Genomic DNA, 23710 nt, shown 5'->3' with positions numbered 1-23710 from the left:
GCAGGAATTTGCTAGAATCAATCAACTCTTCCAGCTTGACTCTGGTGGAAATGCCTTCAAAATGCTGGACTGCCTCTAGTCTTTCTTTTGTGCTCTTATATCCAGAGTGTTGTTTTCAGAAAGGATCCCGTTATCTGCTCGTAACCTCCTTGAAGTCAATTTGAGTGACCCAGCCAGCTGCTTGTGCTGTTAATTTCCGTGTACTGTTCACTGTTGCTTTAAGAGACACAAATCTTGATAGCACAGTGAAGCTAATCTCAAGAATAGATGCGGAGACTTCCTGCCAGAAGCTGCTAAACAAGTGCAGTGGAGACTGCAGGCAAATATTAAACTGTGGAAATCTCTGTCAGCGTTCAGGCTGCCAGGGATTCTCTCTCAGGGAAAACCTCGACTAGTGACCATGATGAACATTTTCAGAGGTGACTTGGGGGCGCTGGGTGCACAGTAACGAGCCCTCAACGTCCAGGAATGGAAGAGCAGTGATGACAAACACAGAGCAGTTGTGGGTGGAACTGGAAGGATACAGTTTCCAAGAGAATAGCATTGAGTGGGGCTTTAAAGAGCCAGCCCCGTTGGTTCTTTCCCTACGCGCCATGCCTCTGAGCACTGCTGATGTGGAAGGACTGGAGAGTCCTCTCAGATGAACCATGTGAAGTCCAAGCGGCGGAACAGGGCAGGTCACTGGACGCTGAGCAGCACGCTGCATGTGCGCTGTGGGTTACAGAGAGTGTGGATTTGCTGTAAATATTGTGTCCCACAGCGGGATACACTTGAGCAGTTGAGGAGGGGAACGTAGCACATTGAGGCAGGAGCACCCAGGGAGGATGGAGAGAGCGAGACTGAGCTTTTTGACTAATGTAAGTAGCCACAACTTTTTTATGGTAATACTGGGAACGTGTAAGTTCATGTTGCCTGCAGCAAAAATAGACGTATTAAAAAACATAGTGGTATTTGTAGGAAGTCCTGCCCTGGTTTCTCTGTGCAAGGTGTGGGCGTTGCCTGGGTGTGTTCTAAGGGGGGCTGAGCTTGTTTAGAAAGTCGGTGCTTTATTGTCCTGTGAGACGCAGCAAGACTCAGTCAGGAGCCAGCCACCGGCAGGGCAGGACCGGCTGTGGGGAGCTGGTGAGTCCCAGGCCTGCAGGCAGGGCCCCCCTGAGAACCGGCTTCTGGACGCCCGGCAGCAACACCCCTCAGCTTGGGCCTCTCCCGCTGCCAGGCGACTCCCAGTCCGGAGAGCTTTGGGGGGAACACCCCCCAACCCCAGCCTAGCAGCGTTAGGCCCCAGCTCCGGAGGGAAAATGGGGCACCATGTGGTAGGCTCTGCTCTGGCTGCCAGTCAGGCCTGCCGCCTGCTGGGCGTGTGTCTGGGCCAAGGCCACGGGAACTTTTGTAGATGTGTGTGTGTGTGGGGGGGGGGGGGGCTGGCCCCCAAACCACTACCCTGGTTCTGGCGCCAGTGGCCCCGACCCTGTTAGTCAAACTTGTGAGTTCTTTCCTGAGCTCAACCCTGCTGCTTCCCAGGGCGCCCACCAGCCCGGCTCGGCCAGGGGAAGCGGGGGAGAAGCAGCTGGCCCAGCAGGGAGAGCCTGAGCCCTACGGACGGCTAGCGGGGAGGAGAGCAGAGGGGGAGGCTGGGCAGGCTCCTCCGGTGGCCCCACAGACAGTGGACGATTAACACACAGGCCTGGCCAATTTCAGGGGCCCCGGCGGCGGCTCTGGTTCCTGCTGGGGCAGGCATCCGGTAGGCGCGGTACCCGTCGCCGTCGCCATCTTGGCGCCCTGACATTTCCTGTAGCAGCGGCTGAAACTGGAACCGCAGGGCAGGGCGGGGCCAGGCCGGATGGGCGCAGACAAGAGACATTTACGTATATTACGTGTAGCACGATTCTTCCGTCTCCCAGCAAAGTCTGGCTGTAGTTAGTTGCCTAAGGTGCTCTCAGTTCCATGGATGATGGGGAAAAGGATACAAGTCACTCGATGAAAATGCTAATCACACGTGGTCTCTTTCCCAGGAACGAGAAACGTGACGGGCCTGCAGGGAGTCTTTGTCTTGTGCATTTTGATCCATTCGTGTTTTAATGGGGTGGAGGGGCCCAAATGTTCTTTGTGCCCAGGGCCCCAGTAAATCTTAATCCACCCCTGCCCAGTCTGTTGCTGCTGTGAGACTCCGGCCCTGCTCCAGGCACCCAGGACTCCAGGGATCACAGCAGGGCCGGGCCGGGCCAGGCTGCACAGCCCGACCCACTTCCCTTGCCCCCGTTCCCCCTGCGGCTGGAAGCAGCTCCCTTCCTGCCAACGTGCACCCAGCACCAGGAGGCTGCTGCTGGCCACAAACCCTGGCAGACGTCGGGGGGGCGGGAGTGTTTCTTTAGTTTAAAAGTGTTGGGGGCAGGGCCACTAGGGGCCGCCTCCCCAGTTCCGGCGCCCCTGGTCTGAGCACTAGGGCGGGAGGCTGGCATCTGGAGTTTAGGATGTGCCTCTAAACTCTGCACCCAGAGCCCTGCACCCCGTGGTGGGGAGGAGAAGTCCTGGCACCAGCAGCAGCCGACTCCTGCCTGCGCGCTAAGGTGACCGGCTGCGCTGATTTTATGGGGACGGTCCTGATATTTGGGGCTTTGTCTTATATAGGCACCTATTACCCCCCACCCCATCCCGATTTCTCACACTTGCTGTCTGGTCACCCTAGTGCCAACAGCGATCGTCAGCCCTCTGTAGCGAGTGGGGAGTCCAGAGCCATGTCTGACCGGGAGGATCCCTCGTGGAGACGTAAGTCACCATCTTTTAGTTCCGTGCTTCTCAAAGCGTGGGGTGACCCCCTCCAGGGGGTGGGGAGGAACATTAGGGAAGATGCAGCTGGATGGGGTCAGCCCTCCCGGGGTAGGGAGCGCCTCTCCGCTCCCACACCAGCTCCGCCTCCAACCCCGTTCAGCTCCCAGTCCTGCTCCACTTCCAGGCCCAGCTCTGCCCTCACTTCCTCTCTGTAACTTTGCACCCTGTGGCAGGACTGACCATCTTGTCCCAGGTGTGAGTCCTTTGGGCTGCCCCGACCCCAGCCAGCCAAGCTGCTAACCGCTGCACAGCTGGTATCATGGTCACCGGTGATCACGGGCCCCTACAATGTACGCATGCCAATGGGACACTCATTTTCCATCTGCTAGGTCATGTGACTGGGGAAATTCATGGTGATGTTCGACCAAACCCTGCAGCGGGTCTGCCCGTGTTGCTCTTTGGGGGACGGGGTGGGTGGGTCTACCTGGCAGGGAGAGAGGTGTGAATATTTATGGCTTGTGGGGTACTTGTGCCCCTCACCATGGCATCTGGCACTGAAATCGATGGGGGGGCAGTGGCCAGGGGCGGAGGTGTGCATGAAATGATGGCAGAGGTTTGCACCAGGGCTTGATGTGACCCGGTGGTGTGTTCAATGTCCCTTTCCTAGGTCTTCCAGCCAAGCACACGCTGGCCCCTCAGATCTCCATGGAGGCCCCCATCTGTCTGATCGAGACCAGCCCCGAGGGGGCACTGGCGGTGCGGCCGGAGGCGCTGCGGGTGCTGGAGGGCGTCACCCAGCCCATGGTGGTGGTGGCCATTGCCGGGCTGTACCGCACGGGCAAGTCCTACCTCATGAACCGTCTGGCCGGGAAGAACAAAGGTGAGGGGGAGACGGGAGCCCGTTGCCGACTTGCCTGGAAGGCTTAGTGCTGAAATGCAGGATACGGCCCGAAGGGCCGGGTACGAAAGCAGGAGGGCTCCTGCATGTCTCTTTGCCTTGCATTTGTGGAGATTAATGGAAGGAGGAGGCATGCATCAGGGCCCCAAAGGTGCCCTGGGTGATCGCTACTTCCCACCACCCAACACAGATGTAATGAGGTTAAGTGGTGTCCGCATAAAGAAATTAAAACTACTGATTATTCCTCAAGAAAGGGTTTTAATGACTTACGGCTAGAACAGCAACACAGACAGAACAGGAAAAGAAAAGTTAAGACCAGCATTGACTAAGGAAGACAAGCACAAGTGATATTATGCATCAGGTACTTACTACTATTTTTAATACTGCAGCATTGATATAACCTGAGATTAAATTGTTCCGACACCATCGTTTTTAATACTGTAGTGTCAGTACAACTTGAGATCAAATCAGCTTGAGCACAACCAGACTTCATGATTCTGAAACCTTACCCTGTATTTTCCCAAAGATACGTTACCTTCAGCCGACCACTTTTTGCACTGGCCGGGCGCAGATAGTCGGTGAAGCGCAAGTCCCTTCGGTTCAGGGGGTGTATGTGAGCCTGACAAAGAGGAATCTCTTTTAGGTCAACACAAACACAAATCCACTTTTTATCTTATCTGCCCGCCGTGTTTTGAAGCAGGTCAACCAATCAGGTTGTAGCCAATTGTTTTCTTGTAGCCAATTGTTTTAAATATGGTTAATGTGGGTTAGACACAGGGCCGGCTCCAGGCACCAGCCTACCAAGCACGTGCTTGGGGCGGCACCTTGGGATGGGGCGGCACTCGGGGTTTGGTTTTGTTGTTTTTGGTTTGGACAGGCTGCGCTCGGGGGGCGGGAACTTGGGCGGCGCGACGCTCGGGGGGGCGGGGACTTGGAAGGCTTGACAATACTCTTGTTCAAATTATTCCCAGCATGAAGATTTACAAAGAACTGGAGTGGGGTTTAGTGGGGGTGGGAGCCAGGACTCCTGGGTTCTCTCCCCAGCCCCTCAGCCTGGGAAGGGAGTGTAACCGAGTGGTGAGAGCAGGGAACTGCAGGCTGGGCCCGTAACCTGGGCTCTGGTGCTGACTCCCTGTATGGGCCCGAGGTAGTTTTGGTGGCGCTTTCCCGTGCTGTAAGTTGGGGGGTGGGATTTAATTACCTCTCAGAGCTGCCCCCCCATTAGCTCTGCCCTGGTCAGGATCACCCCCGGCACCAGCTTTCCAGCCCCTTTGCATCTGGCTTGGGTGCAGACTTGGGGAGGCTGCTGATCTGCTCCCCCAACCCCGACTGCCCCCTCTTGTCCCCTCAAAACCCCGCAGCCAGACTCCTGGCCTTCCTGCCCTCTCCATTCCTCGACCCGCCACTAACACCCCCCTTCCACCCGCAGGCTTCACCCTGGGCTGCACCATCCAGGCGCACACCAAGGGCATCTGGATGTGGTGCCTGCCCCACCCCCGCCGGGCCGACTGCACCCTGGTGCTGCTGGACACCGAGGGGCTGGGCGACGTGCAGAAGGTGAGTGACACGTGTGTGCGTGTGTGTGTGTGTGTGTGAGAGCCCCTTGCTGGAGCGGCTGAGCCCTGCTCCATGTGCAGAGTGACCGACAACCAAGGTCACAGGAGGCTGACGGGTTCTGCCCCGAGCTCTTCGCTAGGGTCCCTTCCCTGGTGTCTGGGTGGGGCGCTGGGACGGGCAGGGCTGGACTCAGCTGCGTCTGCATTTCAGGGCAATAGGAAGAAAGACACGTGGATCTTCGCCCTGGCCGTTCTCCTCAGCAGCACCCTGGTCTATAACAGCCTGGGCACCATTGACGGCCACGCCCTGGAGAAGCTGCAGTATCCTTCCCGGGCAGCAGAAGTAAAACCCGAGCTCCCCCGTACCACAGCCAGGGGGTTACGTTTCCCTCTGTGCGCGGCCCGGAGGGGGCTGCAGCTGGATCCCCACGCCCGTTTCTGGGGCACTCAGCCTCCAGGGGTGCTGGAGGCCTGGAGAGCTGAGCCCAGGGCGGGGGGGAGTTTGGCCCTTGGGACACTGAGGAACGCAGAGACAGATGAACTAAGAAGGTCTGAAATTGAAGCTTCTCCCAGGAGGATGAAGCTGCGGGTCACGAAGGTCACTTTCCCGCTGGCTGAGAGCAGCCGCCCGCGGCCTGTTGCGCTTCAACTTCACCCCTTTCGTTCATGTGTCTGAACCTGGCTCCGGGTCCCCCAGGAAGACCGGCCCTGGCATTGCTCAGCCTGGGTAGCTCAGGGGAAAGGATGCTGGCTAGAGAGGTTTGCCTGTGGCCTGGAGGTGGGTGAGAGGCACCGCTTCAGTTCTACACGGCGGGGAAACCCGCTGGGCTGGGCTGGGCGGGGTGTGCGTGGGGGGAGTGAGAGGAGCCCGGACTCACTAGCCAGGCTGCTAAGTGCAGACCCCACTTGCCCAGCGGTGGCTCTGCAGGTGGAGCAGAACCCGCCAGAGCTGAGCTTTCGGCGCCGGTTGGCGCTGGACAAACAAACCCCAGGCAAGAATGATCTTACCCCCCTCTCCCTCCGTGTCTTGTCTCTTGGTAAGGGAGGTGACTGGGAATCAGGACTCCTGGGTTCCATCCCCAGCTCTGAGAGGGGAGTGGGGTATGAAGTGTTAGTGCGGGGGGCAGGAGGGGAGATGGCTGGTGTTATATCCTTGGGGCAGCCGGTGTAGGAAGCAATCACTTGAGGCCAGAGAGCAGGCAGCTAACCAAAACCTCCATTTTATTTACAGATATACAGAGAGCTCACTCAGCTGGTTGAAACCGGCTGAGCTAACCCATAATAATCTAACTCAGTTGCCATAGCAACAAAAACCATGACAACCAAATACACAACATATTCCTCCCCCCCTAATAAGAACATCCCCTAAATAAAACACACACTAGACTAGAGAAGGAGGGTAGACTGCCTCCATTCCCGGCTAAACCCTGGGGATTATTTTGCCCCATAACCGTGGGTTCGCCCTAGCTAAAGATCCAGCCGATGAGGAGGCCTTCTGTCTCTAGGTGGATTACGGCGAACTTCTGGTGTTATTGCACCCGAAAGTACTAGGGGCTCAGGGTCCGCAGCACGAATAGGTGAGGAGGTGGTATCAGCTCGTGCTGGGCAAAGGGGTATCTCAGCCGCTGGCAGTAATGGAGGAGAACAGTCAGAAACAGGTGACTCGTGATTCGGTCCCTCACCAGAAGAGGTGAAGTCAGACCCCTCAACTGCAGATGGGTCCTGAGGACTGGCATGACCTGGCAACAGCTGATCTACATGTCGCCGCCAGGTAAGATTCTCTGCAGTCCGGACTGTGTAGGAAACAGGTCCTGTTTGAGTGATGACTGTGGCCGGAACCCATTTAGCTCTGGAAGTATAATTCCGAGCCAAAACTGGCTGTCCCGGGCTAAAGGTTCGGTCTTTTGCTCTGGGTGCCCGTCTGATGACTTGATATTGCTGCTGATGTTGCACAATTTGTCGGGGTTCAGAAGGTTTCAGCAGATCAAAGCAAGTGCGCAGCTGTCGTCCCATCATTAGAAAGGCCGGAGATGCGTGGGTCGTAGCATGAGGTGTGTTTCTGTAGGAAAGTAAAAGGTATCCAGACGCTTTTGAATGGAGTGTTGTCCCCTTGCTGATTTCAAAGCGTTTTCATTGTCTGCACAAATCTTTCAGCTAATCCGTTGGTGGACGGATGATATGGTGCTGACGTGATGTGGTGTATCCCATTTGCCTTCATAAAATTTTGAAACTCCTGAGAAACGAACTGCGGTCCGTTGTCGCTCACAAGTTGTTCTGGCAGACCAAAACGACTAAAGAGTCCTCGTAGTTTTTGGATAGTACTCTCTGCAGAGTGGACTGCATTATAGAGACTTCTGGCCATTTAGAATGGGCATCTATTGCCACCAAGAACATGCTTCCTTCAAGGGGGCCAGCAAAGTCAACGTGAATACGTTGCCACGGGTTTTCAGGCCAGTCCCATGGGTGTAGGGGTGCCCACTGGGGTGCATTCCTCACACCCTGACATGACATACAAGCTTTTGCCTTCTCTTCAATAGCACTGTCCAGTCCAGGCCACCAAAAATAGCTTCATGCAATTTCCTTCATGCGCACTATTCCACAGTGACCGGAATGTAGCTGTTCTAACATCTGTGATCTCAGTGGTGGTGGAATAATGACACGTCTCCCCCACAACAAACAACCAGATTGGACCGATAACTCCGTCCGCTTGGACATGTAGGGAACAAGGTCGGATGAGATCGGAGAGGTTTGTCGAGATTTTCCATGCATCACCAGGTCCATAACGTGGGACAATAGTGGGTCAACGCGAGTTGCCTTCTTTATCTGAGTAGCAGTGATGGGTGTATTCTCTACCTGCTCAAAGTAGAAGATTTCCTTTTGGGCACTATCTTGGTGTTTGACCGGCAAAGGCAACCTTGAGAGGCCATCTGCATTGCCGTGCAGAGTGGATTTCCGATATTTGATTTCATATGTGTGTGCTGAAAGTAACAATGCCCAACATTGCATACGACTAGCAGCTAATGGGGGAATGCCTGTGTAGGGTCCAAAAATTGATGTCAGAGGTCGATGGTCTGTGAGAAGAGTAAATTTTCGCCCAAACAGGTACTGATGAAACTTCTGAATTCCAAAAACAATTCCTAATGCCTCACGTTCGATTTGGGCGTAGTTAGTTTCTGCTTTGCTTAGAGTGCGTGAAGCAAAAGCAATAGGTCTCTCTTCTCCTGAATGCATAATATGTGACACGACTGCTCCCACTCCATAAGGGGAGGCATCGCAGGCCAATTGCAGTGGTAAGGATGGATCAAAGTGCGTTAGAACTTCAGAATTTAGCAATGCATCCTTAGCTTTGTTAAACGCAACATCACAGGCTTCAGTCCACTTCCAGGCCTTGTTCTGCCCAAGGAGCTCATGAAGTGGTTTTAGCAGTGTGGCTAACTGTGAGATGAACTTTCCATAATAGTTCAGGAGTCCTAGAAATGAGCGCAGCTGGCTTACATTTTGAGGTGGGGGAGCCTCCACAATAGCTTTAACTTTTGCAGGGGCCTTATGAAGACCTGCAGAATCAATGATGTGTCCCAAATATTCAACAGAGGGCTTGAAGAATTCACACTTGTCTTTGCGAACTCGTAGGCCATACTCTTCCAGTCTTTGTAGGGTAGCCTCTAAATTCTTTAAGTGATCCTCTTCATTTCTTCCAGTGACCAGGATATCATCCAGATAGCACTGAACTCCTGACAAGCCACACAAGATCTGGTCCATAGCCCTCTGGAACAGGGCGGGAGCAGATGTTATTCCGAAGGGTAGGCGACAGTATCGATAAAGCCCCTTATGAGTCACAATAGTCAACAACTCTTGGGACTTTTCATCGACGTGCATCTGTAAATATGCTTGACTCAGATCAATCTTACTGAACTTTTGTCCCCCAGCCAGGCCTGCGAAGAGGTCATCGATGCGGGGAAGCGGGTATTGCTCTGCACACAACACTGGGTTGACAGTGACTTTAAAATCACCGCAAATCCGGAGAGAGCCATCTTTCTTCACTATTGGAACGATAGGAGTGGCCCATGAGCTATGGGTAACTGGTATTAGTACTCCATTGGTGACCAGGCGCTCCAGGTCTGCTTCAACTTTTGGCCTGATGGCATATGGCACAGTTCGGGCTTTCAGATATTTTGGTGGACTGTCAGGTTTAATGTTCAATGTCACAGTGATTCCCTTCATACTTCCCAAATCATCCCCAAAAACAGCAGCATGTTTCCTTAGTATAGGGGTTAGACTGCTTTCTTCTTTAGTCATCCGGTGCACTTCCGCCCAGTTCAGCTGAATCTTCCCAAGCCAAGACCTACCCATTAAGGCTGGGTAGTCACCTCTCACCACAAACAGTGGCAATTTAGCAGCCTGTCCATTGAGCTCCACCTTAACATCAATAGTGCCCAACATGGGCACAGCTTCTCCCGTATACGTCTTCAGAACAGTTTCTGTTGCCTTAAGCGGAAAATGCTGTAGCTTTTCCTTATACACAGTCTCAGGAACCAGCGAGACAGCTGCACCGGTGTCTAGTTCCATGCGTATAGGTTTGCCCTCCAATAAGGGGGTTACCCAGTATTCATGTGAGCCCGCTGCCAAAGACAAAACATGCAGTGGCACTTCCTCTTGCGATGAGGTGTCACCTTGATCATCCTGGGTCTGCTCTAGGGTATGCAAGGTTCCTCTTTTTGTCGGCCAGACCACAGGCCTCTTTTTCTTTTGTTTACAGGCACACTCAATGTGTCCCTTTTTGCCACAGTGTCGACACACCAGGTCCTTACACCAGCATTCTGATGCCTGGTGACCCAGCTTACCACAGCGGTAACATTCTTGACTCTGCACCGTTTTGTGGGTCAGTTCTTGTGACACTTTTTGCACCCTAGGGGATGCCCCGATGTATTGTGCCTCCCTTGTAGCCAGTTCCATGGAGACAGCAATATCAACAGCCTTCTGTAATGTAAGCTGAGCCTCTGTCAGTAGGCGCTTCCGTATAGCTTCACTGTACAGGCCACACACTAACCTGTCACGCAGGGCATCATTTAACATCTCTTTAAATTCACAGTGTTCTGCTAGCTTTTTTAGAATGGCTACAAATTGTACAACTGTTTCATCTTCCCTTTGGTCTCTTTTGTGGAACCTATATCTTTCAGCAATTACCAGTGGTTTTGGGGAAAAATGAGACCCCAGGATTTCCACAATGTCACTGTAAGATTTAGTCTCAGGCTTAACAGGGTGCAGTAAGCTGTGTAGCAGAGAGTAGGTTTTAGCCCCTACAACAGTTAAGAATATTGGCACCTTCTTCGCTTCTGTTACTGGAGCAGCACCAGGATCCCACCCTCGTCGCCAGTGTTGAATCCTTGGGGCAGCCGGTGTAGGAAGCAATCACTTGAGGCCAGAGAGCAGGCAGCTAACCAAAACCTCCATTTTATTTACAGATATACAGTGAGCTCACTCAGCCAGTTGAAACCGGCTGAGCTAACCCATAATAATCTAACTCAGTTACCATAGCAACAAAAACCATGACAACCAAATACACAACAGCTGGGAGCTCAGGCAAGTCACTGCCTCTCTGTGCCTCAGTTTTCCCATGTATAAAATGGATCAACAGTAGCCTACTTGTGTGTGTGTGTGTCTGGGGGGATGGGGGGCTCTTCAGATGAGCAAGGCTTGGTGCTAGAAAGAGCTGATTCCAAACTAACCTCCCCTCCTGTGGTGTGCCAGCCTCGCTGGTTCCTTAGCCAGCCCCCAGCTACGTGACAGAGCTGACGAAGCACATCAAGGTGAAAGCGGCAGAGGCCGGGGGCAGCTCGGTGGAGGGGGAGGATGCGGCTGAGTTTGTGCAGTTCTTCCCGGACTTTGTCTGGGCCGTGCGGGACTTCACCCTGCAGCTGGAGATGAACGGGCACCCCGTCACCGAGGATGAGTACCTGGACTGGGCCCTGAGGCCGGAGTCAGGTAGGGCCGTCACTAGGGGGCGCTGTGCTGCAGGGTGGGGGGTTGCTCTCCCCTGGCTGTCAGGGCTGGCACCGATGCCCCAGCGTGACAAATGAATTCTCATGGTTGTTAAAATCCCAGGTTCATGGGGGACGTTTCCTCAGGTTTCTGCCCCAGTACCCAGATCTGGTGACTGCTCCCCTCCTTGATAGATCCACGGGCCATGTTCAGCTGGCTCCAGTTCTCTCCTTCCCTTCCCCTCCGGTCGGGTGGTGCTGCCGTCTCACCCCAGAGGTGGCTGCATTGGGGGCTGGGCGAAGCAGGTTCCATCTCTGGGAAGTGCTGCAAAGGAGCTCCAAGGAGTGTGCTAGAGAAGCCCAAAGTCTCATTCGTTCCATGGGTTCCCGGCCCAACTGCAGCTCCCCGGCCCCAGCTGGAACCTCGACTCACCCGTCTCTTCTTTCTCCAGACAGCAACGAGAAAACCACTGAGGCCAAGAAATGCATCCGGAATTTCTTCCCCTCCCGCAAATGCTTCACCTTTGACCGTCCAGCCAGCAGAAGAAACCTGCCCCGGCTGGAGGAGCTCCAGGAGGATCAGCTGGACCCCGAATTCCAGGCCGCCGCGCGCAGGTTCTGCGATCACGTCTGGGACAAAGCCCGGCCCATGATGACCCTGGGGGGCCACCAGGTCACTGGGACGGGTGAGTCTCCAGAACTCAGTCACGGCTTCTGCGAATGCTAGGCCAGCAGGGGATGTACACGGGGAATCCTCCTCGAGTGGGCGTGTTCCCGGGGGGGTCCCGCAGGGTTTGGGTTCTGCTATTTAACTGCTTTGTCAGTGACCGGGAAGAGAACGTGGGATCATCACTGGTGACACTGGCAGGTGACACCAAGCTTGGGGGAGCGGTAAAGCAACATGCCCCCAAGCAATCCAGGTTACTTGGTTAGCTGGGCCCAAGACGGCTGAATGTCAATGTGTGTATCCAGGGACAAGGATCTCGGCCGGACGTACAGGCTGGGGGTTCTGTCCTGGGGAGCAGGAGTGAGAGAAGATTTGGGGGGGGGTGGAGAATCACCTGACCGCGAGCTCTGTGTGATCCCTGGAGGCATCAGCAGAGGAAGCGTGAGTCGCAGCAGGGAGGCGATTTGACCTGGGTTGTTATGTCGTGCCCCCCCCACCCCCCGGGAGCTGCAGTTGGGAGACCCAGAGCCCAGAGCAGAGCTGGGGTCGGGGCCAGGAGAGGGGCCACAGTTAGGGCAAGAGGCCGAGGCCAGGGCCAGCGCTGTGACTGGAGCGGGGGCTGGGTGGCGCTCCCTCCCCACCCCCATGGAGCATGGCCCCCTGCACCCCCAGATCGTTCCTCCAACCCCCCAGGTTGGGGAGCACTGGATGAAAGGGTTAGAAAACCTGCCGTGGAGCGAGAGACACGACGCGCAGTCGGCTTAGCTCAACACACAAGGTTAAGGAGCAACGTGATGCCCGTCTGTCCGTACCCACCTGGGGAGCAAACATTTAATAACGGGCTTTGCCGTCAAGCAGAGGAAGGTCTGACAGGAAGCTGGACAGATTCAGACTGGAAAGAAGGTGAAAAATTTTAACTGGGAGAGTCCTTAACCATTGGGACCAACTTCCCGAGGGCCGTGGTGGATTCTCCGTCACTGACCCTTTTTAATTCCAGACGGGATGTTTTCCTCCCAGCTCTGGTGTAGGGCTGATCTGGGGGCAGGTCTCTGGCCTGTGCTGTTCAGAGGGTCAGATGAGATGGTCACATGCATTTATTCTACAGCTCCAGGGGGCAGAGGAAGCGTCTACACTCGCTGTGGTTGTGCCGGTGTAGTGCTGGACATGCCCTTAGACTGAGCTCCTTGAGTCTCTCGCTCTAAAGCAGGTTTTTTAGCCCTTTAATCCCTTTTGTGGCTCTTCTCTGAGCCCTGCCCAATGGATCAACGTCCCTCTGGAGTTGTGGGCCCCAGAACCGCAGACAGGATCCCAGCGGCGTCGCACCAGGGCCAAACCCAGAGGGAGAATCTCCTCCCTGCTCCGACTTGAGATTCCCCGGTTGACGCACCCAGGACAGCAGGAGACCTTTCGGCCGCAGTGTTGCGCTGCGAGGTCACATTCAGCTGATTCTCCTCCACAATCCCCAAAGCTCTTCCGGAGACGCCGCGTCCCAGGAGCGAGTCCCCCAACTCGCAAGTCCGGCCCACGTCCTTTGTGCCTGTATCACCTCCCCAGCGGGTTATGTGGGCTCCCTCCAAAACCTGCCGCTTCCCTCTGCAGCGCTGGGGAACCTGGCCCAGAGCTACGTGGCCAGCATCAACAGCGGGGCGGTGCCCTGCATCGAGAACGCGGTGCAGGCCCTGGCGCAGATCGAGAACGCGGCTGCGGTGAAGGAGGCCCTGGCCCGCTACATGGAGCTGATGGGGCAGCGCGCCAAGCTGCCCACGGAGACCCTCCAGGAGCTGCTGGACCTGCACGCCCAGTGCGAGGGGGAGGCGCTGGCGGTGTTCACGGGACGCGCCTTCAGGGACGACGAGGCCACGTTCCAGAATCAGCTCATGGTACGGTCCTGCAGTGGGAGACTGCGGGACCAGCAATGACCGCATGTTAATTCCCAAACACCATCAGTGTCTCCTCTGGCCCTGTCTGTACCTTGCAGGTTCAGAATAGGTGCACCCCAGTCCCCTTTACCTAAGCCCCCTTCAAGCCATCCCCCGGGACACCCCAACAGGGGCTACTCCCAGAAATCCCAGAACCCTGGCCCCAAAGAAACCGCGTGCCTCAGTTTACCAATTGGTAAGACTCGGTTTTTTGGTCATCGTCTTCTCAAAACAGCAGAAGTTTTCACAGGGACACTCCCCCCCTTTCAGCCAGCGCTAGTTGTGAGCGGGGGCCCGAGAGGCAGCCGAGAGACCTGATTCCTCCAGCACGGTGCCTGCTGGAGGGGCAGGCATGGGGATTGTGGGGCGCAGGAATTCCTGGCTACTGTTTGCTTCTGGTGCATTCAGAGGAACAGGCGGCCTGTGCGGGTCCGTTTCTTTGCGCATAAAGCAGGGGACTCTGAGAGCAGCCCTGGCTCCTAGCATCAGTGTCTCCTCCCCATGGGAACAGCCCAGCCAGGCCCATGGACAGCAACAAACCACCTGGGCCAAACGCCTCCAGAGAACAGTCCAGGCACTGGATCGCCCGGCTTGGAGCCCTCCCAGCACGTCAGCAGCCTTCAGGTCACGTCCCCACCAAGTGGGGACTGGGATCTTTTGGGGTGGTGGCAGAAGCACCTCCCATTGGTGCCTCTGACTTGCAGGGTTCCTCTTTCACCTGTACAGGGGTTGGGGGGAGACTCCTTTAACGGGGGAGGGGAGGTCGCCCAGCCCTGCTTAGCTTGAGATGCAAAATGAGGTTGATTCAGTGTTATAAACTGTGGTAGTGCCCCAGTCAGGGCCCAGGCCCCGGCCCCATTGTGCCAAGTGCTAGACATTCTGATTGCTATTTATTAGGTGTATTACGGAAGTGACCAGGCACCCCAGAGGACCCCATTGTGCCAGGCACTGTACATTCAGATTGCTATTTATTAGGTGTATTATGGTAGCACCTGGCATCCCAGTGCTGGCTCCGGCCCCCAGTGCGCCAGGTGCTGCAATGACCCAGAATAAAGAGCCTGCCCCAGCCCCAATGACCTTCCAGTCTCCCAGTGCAAAAGGACCCAGCCCTGGTGCGTCTCACCCCAGGGCAGGATTGTTACCCCTTTTGTACAGATGGGAAAACTGAGGCACACGGAGGGGAAGGCACCTGCCCATGTTCACCCAGCAGCATGGCCGGGGACAGAACCCAGCATCCTGACCCCCTTACAACCCATCCACCCCCCTGTCCTTTCTGTGCCCACGCCACCCCCCCGGCTAGAGCAGCCCAGCACTCTGCCTCTGTTTCTGACGTGCCCGTGTCTGTGCTGGCAGGGGGATCTGGCAGGCAGGAGGGAGGAGTTCTGCCGTCAGAACGAGGAGGCGTCTGTGGCTCGCTGCCAGGCCCTGCTAGCAGAGGCTTTGAGGGAGCTGGATGGCAAGATCAGCGATGGCAGCTACTCCGTGCCCGGGGGCCACCAGCGCTTCCTGGCCGACCAGAAGGAAATGGAGGAGAAATACCAGCAGGAGCCTGGGAAAGGGATAAAGGTAGGATGGGGCTGGATCTCTCTGATGCTCCCCCTGCTCTGCATGTCTAATGCCCATCACCGCAGCCTCCCCGTGCCAGCGGTAGCAGCTCATCTGGGGTGATGGATACGGGCTGGGGTCCTGTTACACTCAGGCATCACTCACTTCCCCAGATGGGCCCGTTTGTTCCAGTTTCTTTCAGGTATCCTTGGGAGTGGTCAGGCTCTCTCTTGAGCCGGCTGAAGATGAAATGGAGGGGTTTTCAGGGGCTTAAATAGACTTTCTCTTGTGGGTGGTTCCCCCTCCTTCCCCCTGTGTAGAATCCCAGCTACAAGATGGAGTTTTGAAGTCACCTGGGCAAGTCACATGACTCAGAATTTATGGGTAGCAGCCATGGTTTACATGCTACCTTGAATGTCCTCAAGTAGACTTCTTATGTGGATTGGAGCCTTCTAAGAGCCATCGTCCGTTAAGTGTTTCTTGACTGGGCACTTAACTTGCAAATTCCTTTCTAAAGAAGCCGACCAAATGCTTTACCAAGGCTACTTAAAATCAAACCAGTACACGACCAATATCCATAACTTCAAACACACAAATGCCACGAGCATACAAATAGGAGGAATATATTCAGTAGATCATAACCTTTGCAGAGATATGTTACATGACCTATGTAGCATAAAACATCCCAGTTATGTCATATTTACATTCAGAAGCATATTTCCATAAAGCTTTATGGAGTGTAATGTCACAGTCCTGTTACCCTCAGGCATTGTTCACCTCCCCCCCGCCCCCGATGAGCCTGTTCCCAGCAGCAGCCCCATGACACTGAATTGTGTGTGTCCCCCCACAGCAGAAAACACCTGGACAATGTGTCCCCTCAGCCCCAGTTCACGGGGACCCAGGGGGGAGCTGGAGCCGGTTCGCACCGGTTCGCAGGAACCGGTTGTTAAATTTAGAAACCCTTTTAGAACCGGCTGTTCCAGGATAACCAATTCTAAAAGGGCCGCCCTGTACCCGGCCCCAGCTCACCGCTGCTTCCTGGGCTCCTCCGCTGAAGGCTCTGCCCCTCGCTTCTCCTCCCCCTTCCCTGCTTGCCGCCAATCAGATGTTAGCGCGGGAAGCCTGGGACTGGGGAGGACTCAGAAGCAAGAAGCAGCTTGGCAAGGGAAGCTGGGGCGGGGAAGCCAGGAGGGGACCAGGGAGGGGTGGTGCGGCCTAGCTCAGTCCTGCTCCTGCCGAACGCCCCGGCTCCGGCCGAGTGGCTCCGGCCCCGAGCGGCCCGACCCTGGCCAGGGCCTAGCTCCGGCTCTGGCCGTGAGCGACTCTGGCCCCGGCCCTGAGTGGCTCCGGCCGCGAGCGCCCCGGGCCTGGTTGAGCAGCGCCGGCCCCGGCCCCGAGGATCTGGCCTAGGCTCTGGCTGAGCAACTCCGGTCTTGGGCCGGGGCCAGAGCCACTCAGCCCAGAGCCAGGGCGAGGCCCGGGGCGCTAGGCTGGAGCAGGACTGGGCTGGGCCGCGCCGCACCTCCCAGGAGCCCTCCTCGCTCCCCCGCCCCATCTTACCTTGCCAAGCCTGGCTCCGGGTCAGCCCCAGCCTGGTCCAGCGCCCCCGGCCCGGCCTCCAGCGTGGTAAGGGAGCAGGGAGGGGGTGTTGGAAGAGGGCAGGGGAGTTTGGGAGTGGGGGTGGGTGGATAGGGGCAGTGTGAGGGCAGGGAACAGGGGGATTGAATGAGGGAAGGGTCCCGGGGGGCAGTCAGGAAGGATCAGAGGTTGGATGGGGCTGTGGGGGCCAGTCAGGGGCACTTGGGGACAGAGAGAAGGGGTGGTTGGATAGGGCAGGGGTCCCGGGGGGCCATCAGGAATGAGAGGAGGGGTTGGATGGGGTAGGGATCGGGGGGGCATCAAAGAATGGGGGGGGTTGGATGGGGCAGGAGTCCCCGGGGGAGGCACGACCCCCCCGTGGGGTGAGGAGGAGGGAACCAGTTGTTAATTTTTTGGCAGCTCATCACTGCGGGGACCCCCTATGGGTGGGGGACAGGGGCTGGTACCCATGGCCTGTCCAGCCCGCAGCCTCTGCCCCAGGGCAGCCCAAGGAGGGAGAGGTCCCTGTCCCTGCTGGGAATGAGGCTGGCACCAGGCAAACTTGATTTGCACATGGGGCCACTGAACCGCTTCCTGGAGGAGCCAGATGCCCCCGCCCCGAGCCAGCAAGTCTCCCCACCGTGGGGCTGGATTAGAGCGGGTGTCCCTTAGAGGGGAGAGGCCCCATGTCCCATTCCCCACCGCACTGAGCCAGCCCACCCCTGCCCTGGATAAACCCCCTGACGGCTGCTCTCCCTCCGTTCCCCAGGCAGACGAGGTTCTTGGGGAGTTCCTCACGTCCAAGGAGGCCATGGCGGGATTGATCCTGCAAACAGACAAAGCCCTGACGGAGAAGGAGCAGGAAATGGCAGGTAGGAACTGGGGGCTCTAATGACAATGGCCAGACCTGAGCAGTCTGGGGCCCCATGGCACACAGCCCCCACGCGTTCCCCCCGGCACACAATACCCTGCCCCCCACCCCGTGTTCCCCATGGCACACAGCCCCCACGCATTCCCCGGCACACAATACCCTGCCCCCACCCCGTGTTCCCCATGGCACACGCCCCCGGCATTCCCTGCCCCCACATTCCTGACAGCACACAGCCCCAGGTCCCCCCACATTCCCCATGGCACATAAACCTCCGTCCCCCCGGCTCAGAGCCCACAGCCTCCTGCATTCTCCATGGCACACAGCCCCTGACTTTCCATGTTCCCCACGGCACACAGCCCCCCAGACCTCCACATTCCCCACATCTCACAGGTCCTTGGCTCCCTCCTCTGCCCCTTTCCGTGGGTGGGTGGCAGAGGCTGAGTGCCACAACGCTGTTGAAAGCTGGCCAGCGTTCCCGAGGGGGGAGGGGGGGGTTCCCCTACAGCTTCTTCACCCCGAGTGGGGCAGGGGTCTCTCCTGGCTCTAGGGCTGGAGGTCACAGCTGGCTCTAGGGACCCCGTGCCAGGCTGGTTCTCTGCCCCCCACATTGCTGGTCTCCCTGATCCCCGCCGATTCCTGCCACAGTCTCTCCAGGCCAGGTCACGTGGCTCTCAGCTCCACATGTAACCGGCCCCAAACCGAGGGACCAAGCAGCCCCGCGGCCTCGGGGTTGAGAGAGATGAACGTCCCCATTGGCTTTTGCCGGAGTTTCGACTCAATTCTGCCCCCGCCCCGGCCCCCAGGCAGGCTGGGAAATGGCATTGGGAGGCGCTGGAGCCGTTGTCTCCGCAGCCTCGAGGGTCAGACCCCGGGAGCTCGCCAGCTCCAAAGTGGGTCACACCCACATACGAGTCCCATGGCAGAGTCGTGGGGGCCAGGTGCTTTGATCCCCTTTTGCGACCCCTGTCAGGGGGTCCCCTCTGTGTCCCAGGCTGCCTCCAGCCTCTTCCCCTCTCCCCGGCAGAGCAAGCCCAGGCCCTGGCAGCAGAGATGCAGCAGAAGCTGGAGACCGAGAAGCAGAGCACCGAGGAGAGGCTGGAGGAGCTGAAAGCGCTGATGGAGAAGCAGGAAAGGGAGATTAATGAGAAACCGAAGGTAACAGGGCTGGGTTGGGGGGTTCACCCCAGAGGTTGGAACGGCGCCGTCTGTTCAGAAGGACGGTGCAGGGTTTGGTTGCCAGACGGGAGTTTGAAGACGGTTCTGTTCCCTGCTCTGCCACCGTCTTCCTGGTGCAGGCCCCTTAGCTCCCCAGCCGCACTCCGGAGGGGTGTTGTGCTGTGCTGGGGAGGAGCTCCCATGTCACCGAACCAGGGGCCCCCCAAGTACCATCACTGGCTGTAGCGAGGGCTGAGCCCCGGCCCCTGGAGGTCACGATTGAAGTGATCTGAGGCTTCGCCGTCTCCGAACTCGGTGCCCAATGCCCGGCTCTCGTCCTTGGGAGTGACGCTGCACCAGCGGACGAGTGGCCCCCTCCCCGAGGCGTCCTGCTCCCATCCCACCACCGCTGGTGGCTCTGCCATGGAAACCCCGGCATCACGCCAGCGCCTCCTGGAGCAGTTTGGTCAATCACCCTCCTGCTTAAAAACTCCTGCCTTGTCGAACGTCTCTGACTTAAACTTCCCTGGGCTGGGCCTTGTTCAGCCTCCCCCTGCTCGACCGAAGGGCCCTTTACACACAGCCTTTGGCTAGTCCCCCCGGGACGGTGTTCAGCCACTGGAATCGAGTCGCCTCCTAACCGTCTTTCTGAGACACTGAGCAGCGTCTGCTCTTTGCTCTGCCCCCGTCCAGCATTTCCTCCGCTTGAGCTGCGAAACCGACCGAGGTCTCTCCGGCCTGGGCCGCACCGAACAGCCACGTCAGCATCACTATGGTGCTCGGGGGTGTGAGAACTTCCCACCGCTCGGTGCTGCAGCTAAACCGACCCAGCCCCGGCGTGGCCATGGCCAGGCGGATGGAAACATGCTCCCGTCACCCCCTCCCGCCGCTCGGGGAGGTGGGTTAGCGCCAGTGAGGGGAAACCCTTCCTCCAGCCCCAGCACTGTGCTGCCGGAGTGCCCCGAGCGGAGCCTGGCCTGGTCTCAGAGTCAGACATTCTCCGGAGCCCTTGGGGCTCTGCGCCGCACCGTCCCCAGTTTCTCCACCCTCCCTTGTAAAGCACCTGCCCCGGGACTGGCCATGGGCTGCCAGCGTCGGGGGGAGCGGTGCCGCCCGCAGAGGGACAGGCCTGCTTGTCATTCAATGCCCCTCGACCTGCCCCATGTCCCGGGCTGATCCCCAGGGGAGCTCAGTGCTTGCATGAGAATGAGGCACCCCAAGCCCCCTCCCCGCCCCCAGGTAATGCTGATCGTGACCCATCCCTGTGCCCTCCTCTGCAGGATGCGCTGGGGAGGGAGGAGTGGAAGAAGTTCTTCAACCAGGAGATGCAAGATCTCAAAGCCCACAAGGAGACCAACAAACAAGGATGGCTGGAGAAAGTCATAACAGTCTCCAGGGTCACTAGTAACATCTCCTCCATCGTTGTGAGAGAGGCAGAGTTGTGGAAGCTCCGCAGCACCAAGAAAGATTTACCGTTGTCTTTACAAGGGGCAGTGGGAGCAGAAAGGCTGGAAAAAGTCATAAGGGTCTCAACACTCACTAGTAACATCGCCTCTGTCATCGAGATAGCGGCACTGTTGTGGAAGCAGTAGAGCAGCAAGGAAGTTTCATTATTTTCTTTATGGAGCAGCTTGGGTGCAGGGTTCTCAAGTTATCAAACAGGAGGGAAAACCCCAGTGAGGACACGGCCACAGGCAGGTGACCCTGCAGGGCAGAGTGTGGGCAAATGCTTCATCAGTGTTACGGAGCACGCTCAGTAGAAGCCAAGCAGCGACTCTGGGGGGGTCGGTTTTACGTGAGTTCGCAGGTCTCAGCTTCCCGGCAGGGCTCAGTGGTGCAATGACCCCCGCTGGGGTGACCCCTCCGGCTGCTTCGGCCGCAGTGGCTGGGGTGTGATGTTAGGATGCCCGGGGCCGCCCCCCAGGGCTCTCGGGGGCACTCACTGGCGTCTGTCCCGGTGGCACGCGGGAGGACAGGTCTGGCCTTCCCAGAAGTGGGATTCGCCCGGCGGCTCAGCATTAAAATCAGCCAGGCCACAGGTCGGCATCAGCCCAGCTTGCGCAGACAGAGGCAGCCCTGGGCAGCCATGGAGGAGTCAGGAGGACGAGGGGAGCTCGAGAGGAGCTGGCCTGTGTCCGCGATCCCCCAGCTGGGCCGGTCAGCTGGAGTTAAACGACCGCCCGCGCCCGTGGGAGTGTTTGCCTGGGGGGACAGTGCGGGGAACTGCACCTTTGAGCAGCTTTGGAGACCCTGCCGGGAAGACGAGGCCGTGCAGGCAGCAGCTTAATGGCATCAGATGAAGTTGAAGCTGGGGTGCAAGGGATTTTCAGGGGCTTGGGTGGGATCTCGACTCTTTGACACTGCAATTAAAGCTCATGCATTCGCTTTGCAATTCGGTTTTCACTTCGGCGCCCCCAGGGCACTGAACCGGCTCTGTTACGGGTGCAGGGCGGGTGGGTTGTTCCGGGACAAACCCGCAGGGTTAGACTCTGTTCTCGCCTGTTTTCCTGAGCCACAAAATTTCACATCCTCCCTGCAGGCTGCTAAAGGGGTGAGCTGGATATTAAAACACTGGAATGGGTTCCAGCAGGAGCGGCTGGGAGCCAGGACTCCTGGGTTCTATCTCCAGTTCCGCTCTGTGACTTAGAGCAAGTAATTCCGTCCTGCTCCGTGTTCGTTTCCACATCGGCTGGCTGTGCAGTGCCGACCACGGGGACCCACAGAGGGGTCGGGCTCTGGGCATTTCTGAGCCAGCATCTGCCTCCCACCCACCATGAAAACGTCCCTGAAAAGAAAAACCTTACATAGGAAATGAAATACCGTAGGGGAGACTGGAGCCAGGGCAGCTGCACTTCCCGACGTGGCCACAAGGGGGAGCCATTTGCAGACCTTAGAATAATCTATTGACACCCGGGGCCGGATCGGGGACTGCGCCCCCTAGAGGTGAAAGGCCCCTGCCCCATTCGCTGATGCAATTTAAGCCACTATATCTAAAATTGAAATTAATTCCTGGATGTCGTTATGTCCCTTTAGACTCGGTTCTACTTGACCTTCCCCTTCCCTCGTCCACACCCCCCGACATTCGGGTCTTTCAGGGGCTCTTAACGTGTGAGTTTAAAGAGACAAAGGGGAATTCAGAATCCATATCCTATGCCCCACACTGCCTTCCCCTGGAGGAAGATTCCCCTTTAATTTTTCGTGTGGCGTAAACCAGAAGGAGGCCTCTGTTTAACCCTGGCTGTAGCCAGAAAGCCACAAGAACGAGCCGGGGCTGGAGCCCTTTGGCTCGGGGGAGCGATGAATCCAGCAGCCCGAGGCAGAACAGGAGCCGGCGGCTGGAAGCCGAAATGAGATGAATTCAGCCTGGAAGGAAGGTGCAGCTTGTTAACAGGGGCGGGGGGAAATCGACCCTTGGCACAAGTTACCCAGGGACACGGAGGAGCCTTTACATGAAGGCTGGGGGTGCCCGAGCCATCGACGCCACCTCAGGGACCAGCTACGGGCTGGATGCTGCAATTGCGGGCTGAGGGGATGGGCCTGTGTCGAATATCTGGCTGCAGAGGGGTCTGTGTGTGTGTGTGTGTGTGTGTGTGTGTGTGTGTGTGTGTGTGTGTGTGTGTGTGTGTGTGTGTGTGTGTGTGTGTGTGTGTGTGTGTGTGTGTGTGTGTGTGTGTGTGTGTGTGTGCACTGCCCCCTGCTGGAGGAGATGAGCCCTGCTCTGTGTCTGTCTCCCTGGTTTGTTTCCCACATTCTCTGTTGGGAGGTGAAATCTCCAAGCTCCCTCGCTGTGTAACTAAATGGGCCCGAACCGTCCCTGGGGTCTTCCACTTCCCGTCCCGGCCAAGGAGAAATGAATCATTCTGTGCATTGCAGGGGTGTCAGCAGGTCGCAGCTGAGCTTGGGGTCCCGTCACGCTGGGCACTGCCCTGCCACAGCCGGAGACAGGCCCTGCCCCGAGCGCTCACAATCTAACAGGATCATTGTCCCTATTTTACAAAGAGGGAAACTGAGGCAGAGTGAGTGGCCCCGACTTGCCAGTGGGAGGCTGAGCTGGGGAAGGGAACCAGGCGTCCACAGTTCCTGACCCCCTGTGTGAGCTTCCTGATCCATCCGGGGTGGGGGTTCAGGAACTGAAGGGATGTAGCTGGGGGGGGTGTCACTGTCTGAGAAGGCCCCAAATAAGCAGATTCCAGAAAAACCCCATGTCACGACTCTGTTTCCCACAGGCTTCTGGGAATGGGGCAGGGGCAGCTGTGGGGGGGCAGCTATGGTGGTTCCCCTCAATCCTGACCCACAGCCCCTGCCAGCCCAGCCCTGGGCTCCCCCCACTCCCAGCTCTGCCGGTGCCCCTCACTCCCGACCCGCAGCCCCTGCTAGCCCAGCCCTGGGCTCCCCCCACTCCCAGCTCTGCCGGTGCCCCTCACTCCCGACCCGCAGCCCCCTGCTAGCCCAGCCCTGCCGGTGCCCCTCACTCCCGACCCGCAGTCTGCTGGACACTGGGACAGGCCGTTCTGGCCAGACCCCGGGGGCTAGGGAAGCCGACTGGAAATCCTTCCGCGGTTGGAAATGTGACGCTTCGAACAGGCGTGTGACTCCCAGCGGACGCAGAGTCCAGGGGAGCTGGGCAGCGGGTTGGCAGGAACATAGTGAGGGTCTGAAAGGGGCCGGACGCGTGTCGGGAACAGCCGGGGTTGGTGGCGGAGCGAAGAGAAACTCGACCCGCCGGCCTTGCGCTGTGTGGGAGCCGCACGACAACGTTGTGTCTGGACCTTTC

The 23710-nt window shown here is 57.5% G+C and overlaps 1 protein-coding gene across 1 annotated transcript; it reads left to right on the top strand.

The window, feature by feature from the left end:
* The first annotated feature begins 1089 nt into the window (after positions 1-1089).
* On the top strand, positions 1090-20528 carry LOC120390097 (guanylate-binding protein 1-like). The gene is made up of 12 exons (XM_039512409.1): positions 1090-1122; positions 2687-2766; positions 3437-3649; positions 5097-5224; positions 5435-5544; positions 11000-11205; positions 11654-11887; positions 13468-13748; positions 15141-15353; positions 17680-17782; positions 18806-18936; positions 20217-20528. The coding sequence occupies exons 2-12, from the start codon at positions 2736-2738 to the stop codon at positions 20526-20528; spliced, it is 1962 nt and encodes a 653-aa protein (XP_039368343.1). The 5' UTR covers positions 1090-1122; positions 2687-2735.
* Positions 20529-23710: the final 3182 nt, after the last annotated feature.

This window comes from Mauremys reevesii, linkage group 24 (genome assembly GCF_016161935.1).
Source record: "Mauremys reevesii isolate NIE-2019 linkage group 24, ASM1616193v1, whole genome shotgun sequence".
Classification (NCBI taxonomy): domain Eukaryota; kingdom Metazoa; phylum Chordata; order Testudines; family Geoemydidae; genus Mauremys; species Mauremys reevesii.
Note: the sequence above shows the minus strand (reverse complement) of the source record. Positions and strands in the feature narration are given on the sequence as shown.